The sequence below is a fragment of the Microtus oregoni genome, unplaced genomic scaffold, assembly GCF_018167655.1.
Source record: "Microtus oregoni isolate MIOR12 unplaced genomic scaffold, Mior012 000134F_ref0000037, whole genome shotgun sequence".
In the NCBI taxonomy this organism is placed as follows: domain Eukaryota; kingdom Metazoa; phylum Chordata; class Mammalia; order Rodentia; family Cricetidae; genus Microtus; species Microtus oregoni.
In genome coordinates this window covers 1379876-1398691 of record NW_024544778.1, presented here as the reverse complement: position 1 = coordinate 1398691, position 18816 = coordinate 1379876, and the positions used below count along the sequence as shown (strand labels likewise).

The 18816-nt window shown below is 48.1% G+C and overlaps 1 protein-coding gene across 2 annotated transcripts; it reads right to left on the bottom strand.

Moving 5' to 3' along the window:
• Positions 1–445: 445 nt before the first annotated feature.
• On the bottom strand, positions 446–17338 carry LOC121444649 (nuclear prelamin A recognition factor). Of its 2 annotated transcripts, XM_041646545.1 has the most exons (11): positions 16976–17333; positions 15632–15712; positions 12497–12640; positions 9937–10069; positions 8753–8887; positions 8422–8540; positions 6652–6781; positions 4501–4564; positions 3315–3452; positions 2798–2955; positions 446–969 (listed from the first exon to the last, which is right to left on the bottom strand). In XM_041646545.1, exons 1-11 carry the CDS (start codon positions 17000–17002, stop codon positions 728–730), a joined length of 1371 nt encoding a protein of 456 aa, XP_041502479.1. In that variant the 5' UTR covers positions 17003–17333; the 3' UTR covers positions 446–727. The 2 variants fall into 2 exon arrangements, with proteins under 2 accessions (XP_041502479.1, XP_041502481.1); XM_041646547.1 differs by lacking the exon at positions 12497–12640 and having other exon boundaries at positions 16976–17338.
• Positions 17339–18816: the final 1478 nt, after the last annotated feature.

The following is an 18816-nucleotide window of genomic DNA, read 5'->3' as shown; positions in this document are numbered from 1 at the left end:
TTCCACGACGAGATTGTCAAACTACGGTTGTTACCAATAAGCCATCTTGCTGGCCCTAGAATTCAAAATTACTTTCAAAAATGTGTACAAGTAAAAGAGCCAAACTGGGTAGGAAGACTGGACCTGTGTAGAAACCACAGTTATCCACCATAGAGCAGCTTGGCCCTTCCATTTCCGCAGCAATACTCTGAGGTTCATGGATCACAACTCCAGGGGCTTGAGTCTTTAAGAACACATTTTGAGCTGGGCGGTGGTGGAACAGACCTTTAATCCTAGCACTTGGAGCCGGGCAGTGGTGGCACACGTCTTTAATCCTAACACTTGGGAGGCAGAGGTGAATGGACCTCTGTGAGTTTGAGACCAGCTTGGTCTACAGAGCAAGTTTTAGGACAGCTAAGGCTACACAGAGAAATCCTTTCTTAAAAAACAAAAACCAAAAAATGAATACATTTTGGATTCTTTAAAAAACAAAACAAAACAAACAAACAAACAAGACCCCTGAAAGACAGGGGCGTGTCCCTGGCCTCATCTTTGGGCTCTTTCTCACAATCTTGGGCTAAAAGGACACTCAGAGAGGAAAAAAGCTTTTTCCATGTGAAAATATTCCACTCCCTCACACACTACAAAGGTAGCACCACGTGAAGCTGCATGCCACGGAGCGACCCGTTGTTCGTGAAACATCCACTGCTCTCCACTCGGCACTGCCCCCTCCTGCCCTCCCGCTCTGTCACCACTTGATATCCAAGCCGTCTGTGCGGGGCTCCAAGCTCTGGTATGTGGTGTGCAGCACCTCCTGGACTTTGGGGGACTCGGTACCCTCCAGCCACTCCTGGTACAACTCCTGCACATGCGCACTGCTCTCTGGGGGCCGCATGGGGATGCCGGAGTAGATCCCTTCCATTTGCTGCAGCAGTGCACGGTCTGTGTGGCCGTCCTCTGTCTGGGCTTGGCCTCTGCCATTTAAGCATCCTGAAAGATACACAGAGGTGGACCTCATCTTCCCTGTGGGACAGCCGGTTACAAGGGAGCTTCACATCAAGGGGCACAGTTGGAAGCAGAAGCATCAAACAGGCAGTATCTTGTGATCTGGGCGTGTTTCTGGGGCTCGCAGCATTCTCTGAGGTTATCATGGAGCCTGCCCAGGAGGAGAGTTCTGGTATTCTTTAGTCTTACCATATATATATACATTACCTATAAACCGGTTTTACCTAAAAGCCTTTAGAAGTGGCAGATTTCTGCTGTCTGGATTCCTGGCTTCTGAAAATTACCCAAAAAGCACAGAATGGCTAAAAAGCTATGAACACAACCGCTTGCACACAATGCTGTCAGTGTGCAGGCTCCACAAGGCTGCGTGAGGGCTGAGGGAGCTAAGGGCTCTGCGTGAGCATCCCAGCCATACGGTCTAAATCAGTGTGGGTCTATTGTCAGTACCAGCCACTCTTAGACCTGCCGATCACACACACACAGACACACACACACACACAGACACACACACACACACACAGACACACACACACACACACAGACACACACACACACACAGACACACACACACACATACACACACACACACAGACACATACACACACACAGACACACACACACACACACACACACACAGACACACACACACACAGACACACACACACAGACACACACACAGACACACACACACACACGCCCCAAAGGACATAGGGGAAGGAATATCTTGGTGGCAGAGTGTGTGTCTAGAAGGCTCAAGTTCCTGGCTTCCACTCCCAGCATCAAGCTTTCATTTAAACAAGCCAGGAGATAGGCTGGGAATACATATCTCAGTAGAAAGCTATAAGGAAACCCTTGCTTACCATATACACGTACAATACCTGGGGGTTCAGACTCCACTGATCGGCCACTTGACAGCTGGACTTTTGATGTCCACTCTCTCGCGGGCTGCACCCACTTTCTCTCCTTCACAGGCCTATGCAGTTTTCCCCAGAAAGCAAGAGGGGCCCTCCTAGAGGCTCCCTCCCCCAGCCATCTTGTTTCTACTGTAGCACAGGGGTACAACCCCAGGCGAAGTAGATGCTCCCTGCTCTTATCCCCCCTTAGATGCTGGTCACTAGCAGCTTCCCTCCTCTGGAAGATCCCTTGGGACATGGATGGACTAGAAATATATAGGCTCTCCTTTATCTCACTCCTTATGGACCCTTTCTCGTCTCTGACAATGCACCTTGCCTAGCTCCCCCGGGGCCATTCTGAGAACTCTGGTGTTCCTACTTGAGTACCTTTCGTCACCACAAACTCAGGATGACCTAGACACTCCTGGTCTTGAGACTGCTCCGTCACACCCAGGGGCATAGAGAGACCACTTAAGATCAGAGGCTCCGCTCATTCTCTAGTACCTACACCTTCTCTATCAGCGAGAGATTCTAGGCACTACACCTATCCCAGCTCTGGCCTGTTCTCATTGTCTCTCTGCCTAGACAGGAACTTTCTTCAGCTGCCCCAGTCTTTACACCTGGATGGTTAATTTCCCTGTGCAGCAAGGGGAACTCCTAGGGAGCAATCAACGCCTGTCTCAGCCAGCTTCCACCAGTGGGCCCTATGGAACAGCTCCACATTAGCCACCTTGGTACCAGGTGGAGATCCCTACAGCGCTCACAAGGGAATGTCTAAGGATACAGCTGTCCACTTCTCACGCTACAGTTGAGGGAAAGGAACTTCATGGCCGAGGATGGCATGCCGCACATGAGGGAGCAACCTGCCCTGCGTGGTTACTGTGGACAGGCTGTTACTACGGGCCTGCTGCACCGCTTACCTCTGGGACATGCAAGGACCTCCACAAAGTGATATGGGAATTTGCCCTTCCTGAGCTTCAGGATCATGTTCTGGATGTTGCGAAAGCCGTAGGCCGCAGCAAAGCGTAGTAAGACCTCCCCGTTCTTCTCAAGGGTGACCTCGTGGAAGTCTTTGTTTCTGTAAATCAAAACATGGATTTTAATGGTCATTGTCTGAAGTACAGTCCTTACTATGGAGACCAGGCTAACCTTGAACTCACAATCTTTCCTCAGTCTCCCCCATGCGAGGTTTACCGTATCTACCCATTTTTCAATTTAAGTTTTGAATGTCACCAAGATAATTTCAGTGGGGAGACTCACAAAAGGCCCTCCTATCGTAGGCAGCGCTGGCTTTCGTGTGGAGCAGCCACATACATTATGTACACCAGGCGCACCACACACACTGCATATGGGCCGCCTGTATCACCCCGGCTCTGGCTGTCTGTCAGCACCCCTCCTGGGCACCCCAGCCGTAGATACGCCGCCGCCGGTGCAAACCTCAGTGCACGGTAGGTGATCTCCTCCACGTGCTCGCCAAACAACTCCCTGGCCGCATGTCTGAAGACGTGGGCCAGATGCCCATCTGAGCTCACTCCATCGTGACGCTGTACTGCTGCCTCCTTCACGTCTCCAAACCTCAAACAGACAAGATAAGATCATCACTGGTGCTGATGACGTACTGGCTAGTGTCGTGTGCCAACTTGACACAAGCTAGAGCCATTAGAGGAAAGAGCATCAGCTGAGGAAATGCCTCCATGAGATCCAGCTGTGAGGCATTTTCTCAGTTAGTGATCAATGGGGGATGGGTCCAGTCCATGGTGGGCGGTGCCATCCCTGGGATGGTGGTACTTACTAGGTTCTATAAGAAAACAAGCTGGGCAAGCCAGGGGAAGCAAGCTAGTGAGCAGCACCCCTCTATAGCATCTGCTTCAGCTCCTGCCTCCGGGATCCTGCCCTGTTTGATGTTCCTGTCCTGGCTTCCTTCAGTGATGAGCAGCAATGTGGAAGTGTAAATCAAATAAGCCCTTTTCTCCCCAACTTGCTTTTTGGTTATGGTTTTTCGTTACAGCAATAGAAACCCTGACTAAGACAAAGTAGTAACCCAGTTTTTATAGGAACAGGATCCAGGGAACCACTTTGCAGGTATTTAAACTTTGGGGAGCCACCATGTGGGTGCTTGAGAAACAAACCTGGATCCTCTGGAAAAGCAGTAAACGCTCTTAATCCACTGAATCCTCTCCAGCCCCCCAGAGAATATTTTTAATGAGGTCTAATGACCAACGTGAATTGTCATTTCACATCTACCCAAGATTGCCGTGAGGCTGTGTCACTGGGACTCACTTCCTTGCTTCTCTGTGCAGCGAAAGCCCAAGTCCTAGCTGGACATCAGGGCACTATGGGAAACAGAAACCCAACAGCTGTGTTCTTGGTGCAAAGGGACCAGAAGAAGTCACAGTGTTAGATGTGTGGCTCTTCCCCACATAGCTTCTACACTTCCTTTCTTCCTGAAGGATACAGTAAGCTTGCAAGTCCCCTGGCAGTACTAGAGAATCCACTGCAAAGGCCAGGTTGGTAAAACTGCAGGAACCTGTCTGTCTCAGTACTCACATGATCTGATTAGGGCAGCCCTGGGGCTTGCAAAGCTCACTAGAGGCCCCTCCCCATTTACAAAGATGCCACTTACAAAGTATCCACAGCAGTGTCCTTCACAGAGAGGTCGCTTTGCTCCATTATCTGAGCAATTTCACCTGGAGGAAAACAAGAGGCAATGAGTCACTGGGAGGACAGGTGGTCCAGAGCTCTGGGCCAGGCTTTGCTTCTCCCAGAGAAATTCTGCATTAGAAAGCTAGGACCCCTCTTGCTGTATAATCCATTTCATATCTCAGGAGCCCCTTGCCGGGAAAAGGTAATGCTGGCATCAGAAAAGCTCTAAAAAGATGTGAAAACAGAATCCTCTTTTGAACCCTGACCTGAGGTAATGCTGTAGTTGCTTCATACTGAATCAAAGCGAAAGCCTGTCTATGCGCCACACTGCACTGGAGGTTGTGACACGCAACACTGCGCATTATCAGAAAAGTACACTTTGTATACCGCCTTCTTTCTATATACAGGTTCCCAAGAAAAACCCCTGGGAGAGTCCCCTAGACATCAGTAAGGCACCAGGTGCCATGAGACACCATTAACACACAGCACAGGTTGAGTTCTCAATGTGGTGCTCTAGAGAAACCGGACCCCTGCTCAGGAAGTTCGACCAGCACCATTGAATACTTCCTGCTACACTGTCCCACCCTGGTCAAAGCTAGAGTCCCAGGACAGGACAGGGAGGAAGAGAGCTCCTGGTCTTCAAGGTTGACCCCGGTCCACACACATTCAAGGATCAGCTTTCAGAGTCTGATTCAAGCAGACGAGCCTGGATCCTAACAAGCGCCCACAAGCGCTCTTGACCTTCTTTCTTCTGAAAAGCTTCCAGAACACCAGTGGCTAATTTTCATCCCCAACCGAATTTGCCATAGTCTCTCTCTGAAGCAGTTGTTCTCATCCTTCCTAATGCTAGCCCCTTTAGTAAAGTTCCTTGTGTTGCGGTGATCCCCCAACCATAAATTATTTTCTTGCTACTTGGTAACTATAATTTTTCAACAGTTATGAATCATACTATAAATATCTGATATGCAGGATATCTGATATGTAATCCCAGTTGAGGTCGCCATCCACAGATTGAGAACAACTGCTCTAAAGCATAGCATCTGAAGAGAGCTGCCAGCAGGGTCACTAAATGCAGCATTCACTAGAGTACATAGGAATCTTCCACTTTTTTCAGTGTATATTGGTTTCCTCACATGTGGGAAAGTGTGGAGGGTCTCCGCAGCCTTTACAGCAGGCAGAGAAGTATCCACAAAGAGACAAGGATGAAACTCAATTCAGCCTGGTATTGGTGCTGGGCCAAAACTTTGAGAGTCTGACCAACTGCTCACTTATTTTACCCATATTTAAGCACAGCACACTTTTGGGGAAAAAAGTTTTCTGATAACAATTAACTTGGCTCTGTGATGACAAGAAAGCTTAAGACGTCTTTACATTGATGCTCTTTACAAACACATATGGCTTCATCCCTAAGATGGTCTCTTGTTGACTCAGAAGCAATGCTCAAGATAAGGGTCTAGGGGCTGGGCAGTGGTGGTGCATGCCTTTAATCCCAGCACTTGGGATGCAGAGGCAGGTGGATCTCTATGAATTCGAGGCCAGCCTGGTCTATGGAGTGAGTTCCTGGACAGGCTCTAAGGAGAATGAATGACTGATGTAGACATAATGCCCATGGGAGTCAGGATTTGGTCTGTCCCTAAGACAACATAGAAGTCACTGGGGCTGTACAAAAGACATCGTTCGTAAGGATGGGTTTTATGGCCCAGAACAATGCTCAAGATTTATGGGGGAAGGGTCTGGAATAGTAAAACCTAAATTCTGGGGGATATGGGCAAAGCCTGGCTCGACAGACAGGTTGTAAACTACGTCCACTCCCAGAATTACAGGAGGACAAGTTAAACATCTCTTTCCTTTGAAGGATGCTTGTGTGTTTAACCTTCCTGGCCTCCCCAGTGCTGTCGGTGTGCACAAACACTTGTTGCCCTCTACAGAAAACCATGTTGATGGCTGTGTTGTAAGAACATATCAATCGTTCTCCCAGAGACCTGACTCCTCTGGAAGAAGACTAAGGGCAGGAAGGATGCAGGATCCTCCTCTTCATTTTAGGCAGCTGAACCCAATTATCAGTGCCACCAGGCAGCTCGGCCAGAGTGGCCTGTCAGAGGAATGCTCACTTTCTGAGTCCAGCTCTCACCTGATGTCAGCACACAGTCAGTGCCCCTGGCACCATTCAGAGTGGTGGAAAGTCCCTCCCGAAGAGCTTCCAGCTTCTTATCGTAGCAAGGAGCCACGACAACATGGAAAATTTTCTCTGGAGACAGATTCTGTGGAGGAGAGCACTCACTTAGAGCTTCAAGGATGTCAACTAGAATATGGGGGAGTCCAAAATGCTGCTCCTACCCTACCCCATGTACAGTACTACCCCACCAGCTCTACACAGGTAAGAGCAGGTTTTACCTGAAGACTTTCTGAAGCTGTTCAAGGAACAACATCTAGGCCACCCCGCTCTCCTGAGACAAATCAAGAGCCAGCTGCCCAGTGACCTTTACATTGAGGCCAGAGCACAAAAGCCCTACTCAGGGTAGGGGCAGAGTTCAAGAGGAACTATACCTTGATCTTAGCCTTCTAGGGGTTAGGCCAAGAGGTTGCTATAGGTTCAGCTGTCCCCACCTGCACCTGCAATCAGATCTGTAACTTTGGGTTCCACTCAGAGAGCACAGGGCTGGGAGCTTTGAGAAGACTTAGAAATGCTAGAACTCTCAAAGCAGGTATAAGAGGGCAAGGGGGAGCTGGAGAGATGGCTCAGAGGTTCAAAGCACTGGCTGCTCTTCCAGAGGTCCTGAGTTCAATTCCCAGCAACCACATGGTGGCTCACAACCATCCATAATGGACCCGGTGCCCTCTTCTGGCCTGAAGGCAGACATGCAGGTAGAACATTGTGTGTGTGTGTGTGTGTGTGTGTGTGTGTGTGTGTGTACCAATCCACAGCCAGTTTTCTGCCCCTTCCACTCAATACACATGATGGGGGTGAAATTTGCCAACTGTATATAAACGGTTTATAAACAAAGAAACATTTCCTATGGCTAAAATGAGGTTGTCAGATGGATACAACCTTTAGGCTGGCTTCAGTGTTTGGAAGATCCCTCCCCTTGCTGTCTTTCCTAGTCAGTGTGGTTAACAAGAAGAAAGAAAGGAAGGGTGTGATTTATCTCAAATTGCCCAAAGTCTTGGAATACAAGATGGGGATGGACTGAGGCAAGGGACATAAAGGCACCCTAGACTAGGTTTTATCTATCATGTGACAGATAGTGTTAAGACCATGGGACCAGGGACTGGAGAGTTGGCTCAGTGGTCAAGGAGACTGACTGCTCTTCCAGAGAACCTGGGTTCAATTTCCAGCACCCACGGAGTAGCTCACAACCAGATGTATCTTCAGTTCCAGGGGATCTAATAGCATCTTTTGACCTCTGTAGCACCAGGCATGTAAGTGGTGCACAGACATACAAACAAACAGTCAAAACACCCACACACATAAAATAAAAAGTAAAATTCAAAATAAAAAAATTTAGGACCAGGTGTGTTAGAATATTTCTTTAATTTCAGTGCTCAGGAGGCAGAGGCTGCAGATCTCTCTGAGTCTGATGTCAACCTGATCCATACAGTGAGTCCCAGAATACCCAGGATTACATTGAGAGTCCCTGTCTCAAAAAAACCAAAACCAAACAAAACCAAAAGGCAGGCTAAGGGGGGGGGGGGGGGCATCTGTAGCCTGGAGCAAAAAGCCAGGATAAGGGGGGAGGGGGCGCTTAGCTTTCTGAAGCACCCAGAACAGATGCAATCAGGCAGTGTCTCCACCGGGAGGTCCAGGGCCACACTGTCTTGTGGAGTGTACAGTGTTCTCCCTCAGGCTGTCCCCACCCTGAGTCTACCCTCTGCTGCTCTTCTCTGGAGAGGGCTGGCTTACCTGCTTTCTAGCAAAGTAATCCTTCACCAAGGAGCCCATGACCTGCTGGGGGGACTTGGCAGTGCAGAGATGTGGGATGACTGGGGGGCCCAATACCCGCTCAGCATATCTGACCCAACCTAGAGAGAGAACACATGAGGTCAGATCCCTCTGCTTCCTCCTGCCTTCTGATTGAGACTGTCAGCCCCAGAATGAACCAAGACACCTCCTCTGCATTGTCCCTGCTCAGAAGGTGCCCTGCCGAGTGGGATGGGCCTGCCCACTTCTAGCCAAAGCCAGGACATTTATTTCTACAGTTCTGGGGAAATGGTACCAGCAGGCCTGTGCTCACCAGGACAGGCAGAGGTCATCATGGGTAGTTCACGCTGCTCCTCACTGTGTCGGTGATACCGGCGTACAAATTCCTTCTGAGTCTCCAGGATGCTGAAATCTGCTGCGATTGTGGTGTCAAATACATAGTGCACCCCTGCAGGACAGAGGGACATGGATGTTTCTCTCAGACCAAGTATGGGTCCAGACCACATCTGACTTCTAAGCACTCTCTGCCTTTTTTTTTTTTTTTTTTTTTGGTTTTTCGAGACAGGGTTTCTCTGTGGTTTTGGAGCCTGTCCTGGAACTAGCTCTTGTAGACCAGGCTGGTCTCGAACTCACAGAGATCCGCCTGCCTCTGCCTCCCAAGTACTGGGATTAAAGGCGTGCGCCACCACCGCCCGGCACTCTGCCTTTCTTCATTTTATATTAGAACAGGGTCTTACTATGCAGCCCTAGCTGGTCCAGATCTCATCAAGTTATGCAGACGAGGCTAGTCTTGAACTTGTGGACTCTCTGCCTTTCATTTTATATTAAAACAGGGTCTTACTATGCAGCCCTAGCTGGTCCAGATCTCATTAAGTTATGCAGACGAGGCTAGTCTTGAACTTGTGATGATCTGTCTGATTCTCAAGTGCTATGATTAAAAGCGTGGACCAGAACACTTGGCTTTTTGTTGTTAATCTTGACAAGGTCTCTCTCTGTGTAGCCTAGGCTGGCGATGAAGTTGTAATCTTCCTACCTCAGGCTTCTGTATGCTAGCATTATAGGTAGACACAACCATATTGTAAGCGGTTCACATCTTACAATAGACCAGTCAGCCTCACTGTAACAAAACTTCTGTCTGCACACAGCAGAGGGTGTGTGACACCCATCTACCACTGATAGGAAGCTGGACTCATGACACAAGGAATGGGGTTTTGACGTTCCAGGGGTTTCTTCAAAGTTTTTCTATCCTGTGCCCTTGAAAATTGAAACTGAAAACTAAAAAGGGCCCTTCATGAGTTTAAAGTATATACCAACAGTAATATATATATAAAAAAAAGTCACTGGCCAGGCAGTGGTGGCACACGCCTTTAATCCCAGCACTTGGGAGGCAGAGGTAGGCGGATCTCTGTGAGTTTGAGGCCAGCCTGGTCTACAGAGTGAGTTCCAGGACAGCCAAATCTGTCTCACAACTAACAAAATAAAAAGTGACTGACTCACCAAGACTTTTCAGGAAGCCACAGAGTCTTCTGGATGCATCGGTGACACTGAGGTTGAATTTAGCAGCGAAATAAGGCAGCGACTGAGGACACACAGACACGACCAGCACTCTGTGCTTTGAGGTGTCACATTTCTAGACGGGAGAACAGCAATGTCACACGTGTATCGACTGCATCAGGGGCGAAGCCAGACACCTCGACGGCAAATTCATAGTAAATGGAGTTTTTGTTTGTTTTGTTTTTGAGACAGGGTTTCTCTTTGTGTAGGCCTGGCTATCCTGGACCTCACTCTGTAGACCAGGCTGCCTCGAACTCAAGAGATTGACCTGCCTTTGCCTCCAAAGGCATGTACCACCAAAGCCCAGCAAAACATAAAAGTTTTGGGCTGGAGAGATGGCTCAGAGGTTAAGAGCACTGCCTGCTCTTCCAAAGGTCCTGAGTTCAATTCCCAGCAACCACATGGTGGCTCACAACCATCTGTAATGGGGTCTGGTGCCCTCTTCTGGCCTGCAGGGATACACACAGACAGAATATTGTATACATAATAAATAAATATTTAAAAAAAAAAAGAATAAAAGTTTTAAAATACATTTTTTAAGAAAAAGAAAAGAAAAAACTATAGGCTATAGAGCAAGTTCTAGCACAGTCAGGACTACGCAGAGAAGGAAAATCCCGTCTTAAAAACAAACAAGCAAACAAGAACAATGCATAGGGTCTTGGTGTGGTGGTGAGTGGTTGACTGTCACCTCATCACTCAGGAGACGGGAGGCAGGAGGATCGGCTGCACATCTCTTGTACGCCTAGGCTTCTGGTGCTGTCTATGAGGCTCTAGACGGAGCTCATTATCTGGGTGAAATGCAGGATGACAGGGACATCTACAATAAATTCCTAACAAAACCCAACTTAGAAGTAAACTTAGAAGCATTTCCACTAATGTCCATAGGAAGGTTTGGTTTTGGTTTTTTTCTTTTTTTTCTTTTTTTTTTTTTTGGTTTTTCGAGACGGGGTTTCTCTGTGGTTTTAGAGCCTGTCCTGGAACTAGCTCTGTAGACCAGGCTGGTCTCGAACTCACAGAGATCCGCCTGCCTCAGCCTCCCGAGTGCTGGGATTAAAGGCGTGCGCCACCATCGCCCGGCTCATAGGAAGGTTTTAACCAGTACTGCTTATCACCACTGTTACTGTGCACCAGTTTAAAAGTTCCAGCCAATATGAAAAAGCAAGATGTACAAAGCTTCTGTCATGGTAGCACAAGCCTACAATCCAGGCACTGTAGAGGCTGAGACAGGAGAATAGAAATTTTGGGACTAGCCTGATAAATATTAGATATTGTCATACAACACGAAAAGGAAAGGATTACAAAATTGAATTTTTTTCATTTAATAGACTTATAAAACTAAAATACTTTGGCAAATCAGTCATAGACTAAGTTTATAAAATGCCACATACAAAATTCACATGTTAACCATAGAATTCCAACACACCCACAAAAATCAACATTGTGGAATAGAACAATAGAATGTAGTATGTTCTACAAAGCAGTAGTGGCCCCCATCCCATCAGGAACAAGTTGTAGATACAAAGAACCAAGGTACAGTGACAGACACTGATGGGGCCAGATCTCTCTCTCTCTCTCTCTCTCTCTCTCTCTCTCTCTCTCTCTCTCTATCTGTGCTGGCTAGTTTTATGCTAACTTGACACAAGCTATAGAGTTATCTGAAAGGAGGGAAACTCAACTGAGAAAATGTCTCCATAAGATCCAGCTGCAGAGGGGCTGGAGAGATGGCTCAGCAGTTAAGAGCACTGGGTTAAGAGCACAGGCCTGAGTTCAATTCCCAGCAACCACATGGTGGTGCAAAACCATCTGTAATGGGGTCTGGTGCCCTCTTCTGGCCTGCAGGCAGACAAGCAGGCAAAACACAGAAAGAAAGAAAGAAAGAAAGAAAGAAAGAAAGAAAGAAAGAAAGAAAGACAGAAAGAAAGAAAATATCCAGCTGCAGGGCATTTTAATTAGAGATTGATGGAGAAGGGCCTATTTTGAGTGGTGCCTTCCCAGGCTGGTAGTCCTGGGTTCTATAAGAAAGCAGGCTGAGGAAGCCATGATGTGCAAGCCAGTAAGCAGCTCCCCTCTATGGTTTCTGCATCGGCTCCTGCCTCCATGTTCCTGCCCTGTTTGAGTTCCTAACCTGGCTTCCCCTTCAATGACTCACTAAGATGTGGAAGTATGAGTCAAATAAATCCTTTCTTCCCAAATTTGCTTTTGGTCATGGTGTTTCATCACAGTAATAATATCCCTAATAGGAATGTATCTATATATCTATGTATGTATCTATGTATCTGTCTATCTATCTACGTATATTGAGGATTGAACCGAGTACAAGTGTTCTACCATTGAGCTATTCATTCAGTCATTCATTCATAGACAAAGTCTTATTAAGTTGCCCAGTGTGGTCTTGAGCTCACTTTGTAGCCTTGGCAGACTTTGAGCTTGTAGTTCTCCTGCCTCAGTTTCCCAGCAGTTGGAACTACAGGCCTGCACCATCAGTTCCAGCTGACACCCATACCTTATTAAGATTCAAGACATGGAAGAAGTCCTTGGCACTTTGCTGGGAAAGCTGGACCCCTTCCTCCACAGTCACACAGCTGTCACATGCCAGGCAGTCACTCAGAAATATCTTAGCATCTGCCAGCTTATGGAATTCTCCCTTCTAGGAAAGAAAATGGTGTTAACATTGTTTGTTTTTCTTTCTTCCTTTTTTTTTTTTCTTTTTTTTTTTGGTTTTTCGAGACAGGGTTTCTCTGTGGTTTTGGAGCCTGTCCTGGAACTAGCTCTTGTAGACCAGGCTGGTCTCGAACTCACAGAGATCCGCCTGCCTCTGCCTCCCGAGTGCTGGGATTAAAGGCGTGCGCCACCACCGCCCGGCTCTTTTCTTTTTCTGTTTTTTTTTTTGGTTTTTCAAGACAGGGTTCCTCTGTGTAGCCTAGAATTCCTAGAATTCTAGAGTTCGATCTGTAGACCAGGCTGGCCTCAGACTCAGAGATCCACCTGTTTGCTTTTATGTTTCGTTTTGTTTCATTTATTTTTTGGTAGCACTGTTTCTCTAGGGAGGGTAACTACATAAGCCCAATAAAGAAAAAAATCTACACTTAACATGGAGACAAAGTCATGCCTGAATGCCTGAAGTGTCAGGTGGAGCTACTGAGCAATGGTCGCCGTTCTGAACAGCTCACGGCACTGGAGGCACATGTCATGGCACAAGGCCCCTGACGGCACTTAGCAGATGAACAAGGGTGAACTAGCCCCAGTGTTATCGTGTGGAAAGATGATACTCCTGCCTGCTGCAAACTGGCCTGACGGCCATCTCCTCCTTCCACCCTTCCTCTCCAGTGCCTGTAACAAGCCTCAGGTTTCTCTGCCGAGCTCTTCCAGCTCCACGGTGCTAAGCAGACTTTCCATACAGTCATGATGGCTTGAGGTTTCCACCTGTGTGCAACACAGAGCTCAGCCCCCAGCTCTGAACTGCCCCACTCCCAGCTCAGTAAAGGGGTGCTGAACACCTGTGCCCCACCCTTGTCCTTCTCAGTCTCCAGAGGAATCCACTAAAGCACGAGCCACATTCCCACTGCTCAAAGCCTCTGACAGCACTCGCTCAGAACAGGGGCCACAGCACAGCTCTTGCCTGCCTTGCCCTGCCCTGCCCTTCCCAAGGGCTCATGTTCAGCCACGCTTGGCCCTAACAGAGCTGGCATCCTGACGTTTATTTTCAGTGTCCACTCCCACACTGTCAACTTGCTTGTCCCTCCCTCATGAACTCACATAGGCTGGCAACCTAAGTTCCTTATGCTGCCCAGCACCTCTAGAAGGTGCTTAGGAGCTAGAGGTGTGGGTGACTGACACACCTCTCCTAGCAAGTGCAAGGTTCTAAGTTCAGATTGTATTAGTAATAAATAAAATAAGCCAGGAGATGACGGCACATGCCTTTAATCTCAGAACTCCCGAGGCAGAGAAAAGATCACAGAGCTCAAGGCCAGCATGGTATAGACCAAGTTCCAAGCCATAGGGATGCTTAGTGTGGCACTGCCTCAGAGAGAAAAGCAAGCAAACAGAAGCTGGAGATGGCTCAGCAGTTAAGAGCACTGGTTGCTCTCTCAGAAGACCCAGGTTCAATTCCCACCATCCAAATAGTGGTTAGCAGCCATCTGTAATTCCAGTTCCAGGGGCCTCAAACACCCTCTTCTGACCTTAGTGGGCACCAGGCATTTATGTGGTGCAGACATCCGTCTGATGCTCCATCCTACCTTGAATTCTCACCTTAAGGGCTCAGTCTACCAACCCTTCCCCAAGTATGTCCACACTACATTGCTCAGGTACTGGTTAGATGGTGTTCAGACTTATCTCGTCCTCACCAAAACCCTAGGAGGGAAGAAAGCCAACTCCCCACAACACTGATAAGAAACAGGGCCTCAAAAGATTGTGGGTTTATTTCATGTTGTTTGGAGATGGAATTTTGCTGTACAGTCTAGGCAAGCTTTAAACTCATGACACTGACACCCGGCCTCTACTTCTCAGGTGTGTGCTCGCATCCAGTGGGATTGGATTTCTTTCCAACACCATGCAACAGGGTGTAGGCATGAGGGAGCAGTCCTGGTGTCTAAAGCACAGGCCCAAACTGACCCAGAACTCCAGGGGCCACTGCTGTTCCCCAAAGCACAGTCATGGCACACCGGAGAGCAAGAGCTATGCCCATCAGATTAAACAGAACATCAGAACTACTAACTCTCCCACGTTATTAATTCTCCGCTTATATAAAAAAGCTGTTTTTGTACACTGACTGATTGCTTGCCTAATAGTGTGTGGTGGGGAGCTAGAGCCATGGCACATGTGTTGGTGTGGAGGTAGAAAGGCAACTTGAGAATGTTCTTTCATGTCATCTTGTGTTCATGTCACTCATAGGTCCTGGGAATCACACTGAGATCCTGAGGCTTGGCGGCAAGTTTCTTTACCAGTTGAGCTATCTAAATAGCACTAAAATTAATGTGTCTGTTTGTGACTGAGCTCAGGGCCTGCCTCACACTAGCTAGCCAATCAGTCTGTTGACTTAAATCCTTATCTCTCGGTTATTGTTTCTGGGACAAGGTTTCATTGTATAGCTTAGACAGGACTCAAACTGGGACTTCACTGGTATGCCACCATGCCTGACTAGTCCTAATATTTTCTAAGGGAACAGTGACCGTAACTTTCTCTGTGAATCCAGAACATGGCAGGACACATGCAGAGATAGGCAAATGCCCCCAGAGCATGAAGTAAGGTAGGTATAAAACCCAGCTCAGACTGTGATGTGTAATAAATACAAAACAAGCATCGCTATGGTGAACTCAAGAAACAGCCACCTAAACAGCAAGCTTAAAGAATCACGAAACTTGAGTTAGGTCTTTTCACATGTTACAGAATCTAAATCCCTTCCACTTCACAGAACACAGGTTTCAACAGCGCACCAGGATGTCCCTCTTTCTCACGGAGTACCTGGCCTGGTGTGTGAGATGACTCAAGACTGGCCTATACATGGCCCTTGCCACTTCTTACTTCAATCTTTCTTAGTGCGTGAAGTGCGAGGCGATATGAACTCCCGACAGGAGACGACGCAGCCGCAGCTCCCCCCACTCACATTAGGCCGACACAAACTCAAATGTTTACTTGCCTCTTCATTCTCCTGGGCTGGACTTGATGAATCAGTGGACACATTCTCCTGGTCATCAGTTTTTGATTTCTTACTACATTCCTAAAAAAAAAAAAAAAAAAAAGAAAGAAAGAAAAAAGAAAAGAAAAGAGGGGATGGAGAAAGACAAGGAAATGTTAGAAAGGGAACTTTCTTCTTCTATTTTCTTTATTTTAGCTTTTGTTGAGATCAGGTCTCTCTATATAGCCCTGGCAGTCACTATGTAGAAGGGGCTGACCTCAAGCTCACAGAGATCCTCCTGCCTCTGCCTCCTGAGTGCTAGAATTAAAGTGTGTGCTACCACACCAGGTTTTAAAAAATGAGATAGGCTCTTGATAAATTGCACTGTCTAACGTTTAGTTTGTGATCTCCTGTCTCAATCTCTCAAGTACTGGGATCACAGGTGTGTACCACCAAGCTCAGCCAAGAATAATTTAGCATGATTCTCTCCATTATCAAAACACAAAACATATCCTGAACAGGTAAGTCTTACTTCTAGAAACCCTTTCTACAGAAATAAAATCACCCATATTTAAAGATGGATACACATAAACACACACCTCCATCTGCACTGTTTTACTAAGAACAGATATAACCCAATGGATACCAAAACCCTTAGATGGCTATCACACAAGAATACAGGTGATTCCCTGAAAGACATTTAATTACCACTTACGGTGAGAAGTAAAAAGGAACAACTTATGGGGTGTTTGGATATGATACAATCTCTGTCAAAAAGAAAAAAAAAAGGTTCCTGCACATGCATCACATGGCTATCCCATGTGGAACCAAGTGTGGCTGCTGTCAGACATTTCAACCACCCAGCAGAGCAGGACAGGAGGGCCTGCCCTTAATTCCTTCTTCGCTCGTTTTCATTGATACTGTAAGTATGCTGGTTTGTTGTCTTTTTTTTTTTTTTTTTTTGGTTTTTCGAGACAGGGTTTTTCTGTGGCTTTGGAGCCTGTCCTGGAACTAGCTCTGTAGACCACCAGGCTGGTCTCGAACTCACAGAGATCCGCCTGCCTCTTGTCCTTGTTTTAATATAAGAGTCATCAAGGCATTTCTGATCACTGCATTAAGCCTTGACTTCCACGGAGCCAGCGTGCCAGGACTGAGATGGAGCACTGACCCCACAGCGAGTCCGGCGGTGCAGCCGCCCGCAGTGGCCCGCAGCCAGCTCGCCGCCCGGTCAGTCCCCGGCAGACAGGTGACGGCTACCAGAGACTGACAGAACAGAAAGGAAGGTGCACGCGGCCGAGCCCGACCCGCGGCACGGTCCGCACAGTCTTGGCTTTCGCCCCCGGTCCCACGGGACGCCGCACCCACCTTCCGTGTGCAGTGCTCACACTTCATCTGGAGCGGGACTGGTGGGAGGCCGACACCCTCAGCTAAGCCGAACGAGGAAGCCTGGAACACTGCCGCCTGCCGCCGGCTAGCGACCCGCGACCCTTTGTTGTCTTCATCCGCGGGGGCCACGCCCCCAGGACGGTGGTAGACCAATGAGAGAGTCGAAACAAGATGAGTCACGCCCCTGGACCAATGAGACGAGTGCGAGGGTGGTATGGCACACCCACGCCTCCTCTTCCGTCTAGGCCAATGAGAGGGCCAGGAAGTGGCAGGTCCCTCCCCAGAGCCAATCAGAAAATGGGGGAGGAGCTTTCCTTCCGGCTGGAAGTAGACGGGCCGCGGGAAGGTCTGCCGGTGAGAGCGGCCACGGTAGGCGGAGGCGGCGGAAAAAGAGCGCTGGCCGAGCGGAGGACGCGGTCCGCGGCGACTGCAGAGCGCCTTGCGCGGAGGCCGAGGCCCGGCCGTCTCGATGAAGCCACTGCAGCTCCTCGAGGGCGGGGTAGGCGCCGCCCTCTGCCACCGCCATGACCACCCAGCCAAGCCTCACGTAGGCTGGTGCTGTAAACGTGCACATGCGCAGCAGGCTTGCGTCGCTTTGTGAGCTTGGCTGAGTCTGGAGGGCAGGCTGAAAGTAGGCTGACCTTGAAGGTTGGCATGGAATACCTTATATCACTTACAGTTAAGAAAATGCTAAAATTCTGCCGGGCAGGGTGGCGCACACCTTTAGTCCCAGCACTCGGGAGGCAGAAGCAGGCGGATCTCTGAGTTCGAGGTCACTCTAGTCTGCAGAGAGAGTTCCTGGACAGCTATCCAGCGCTACGCGGAGAAACCCTGTCAAAACAAACAAACAAACAAACAAACAAAAACAGTCTGGTAGCATAAGTAGGAATGTTGGTGAATTTTTTAAAAAAAGTTTTTTGACACAGGGCCCTAGCTGTTCTCTAACCCCCAGAGATCCGCCTACCTTTGCTTCCTGAGTGCTGTGCTTAAAGGTGTGTACCACCACCACCCGACTTTTTTTTTAAGGTTTATTTTTTTTTTATTATGTATAGTGTTCTGTCTACATGTATGCCTGCAGGCCAGAAGAGGGCACCAGATCTCAGATGGTTGTGAGTCACCATGTGGTTGTTGGACTCAGGACCCTTGGAAGAGCAGACAGTACTCTTTAATCTCCGAGCCTTCTCTCCAGCCCTCTATTGGTGTAGGTTTGTAATCTCAGCACTCAGGAAACTGAGGCAAGAGAAAGGTGAAATCAAAGCCAACCTGTCCTACACTGCTACACAGTGAGACCTGTCTCAAAGGCAGACTAAACGACTTATCCTTTCATTGCAGCTCTGGAATCTACTGGGAAAGACCAAAGACAGACTCAACTCAAATTTAGAGTAAATGGATTTATTTTTACTGTTACCAGAAGGATGTCACCCTTAGAGGCAAACAGCATTCTGAAAGAGGGGCTAAGTGAGGGTTTATAAAGGTGGATATCAAAGGTATGCATTACAGTTATCTAGGGAATCCACGGCTGGGCAGGAACATTGCTTTTTATCCCTTCATTACAAAAGCAAAATGCAAACAATTGCTCAGAACAGGAACACCATTATACTCTGTGTGTGTTTCTCTGTAACAGTCCTGTTTTGAAACTCATGGTTGTAGACCAGGCTGACCTCACAGAGATCTGGCTATGTCTGCTCCCACCCCCTCCCGTGCCTTTATCCTGTTCTTACCCCATCTGCAGGCCACAAGGATGTCACAAGCATTACAGGGGTCAACAGCTCTAAAGGAATGCCTGTTACCATTATAAGTGTCTTTAGCCATCACAGGGG

Excerpts from the sequence above, each read along its gene's own strand:
- LOC121444649 (XM_041646545.1), bottom strand. The coding sequence starts at position 17,002 with ATGAAGTGTGAGCACTGCACACGGAAG. Across the intron at positions 6,782-8,421 it reads ATTACTTTGCTAGAAAGCAG|AATCTGTCTCCAGAGAAAAT; the intron begins GTAAGCCAGCCC and ends TCTCCTCCACAG. Across the intron at positions 2,956-3,314 it reads ATCACCTACCGTGCACTGAG|AAACAAAGACTTCCACGAGG; the intron begins GTTTGCACCGGC and ends TTTGATTTACAG.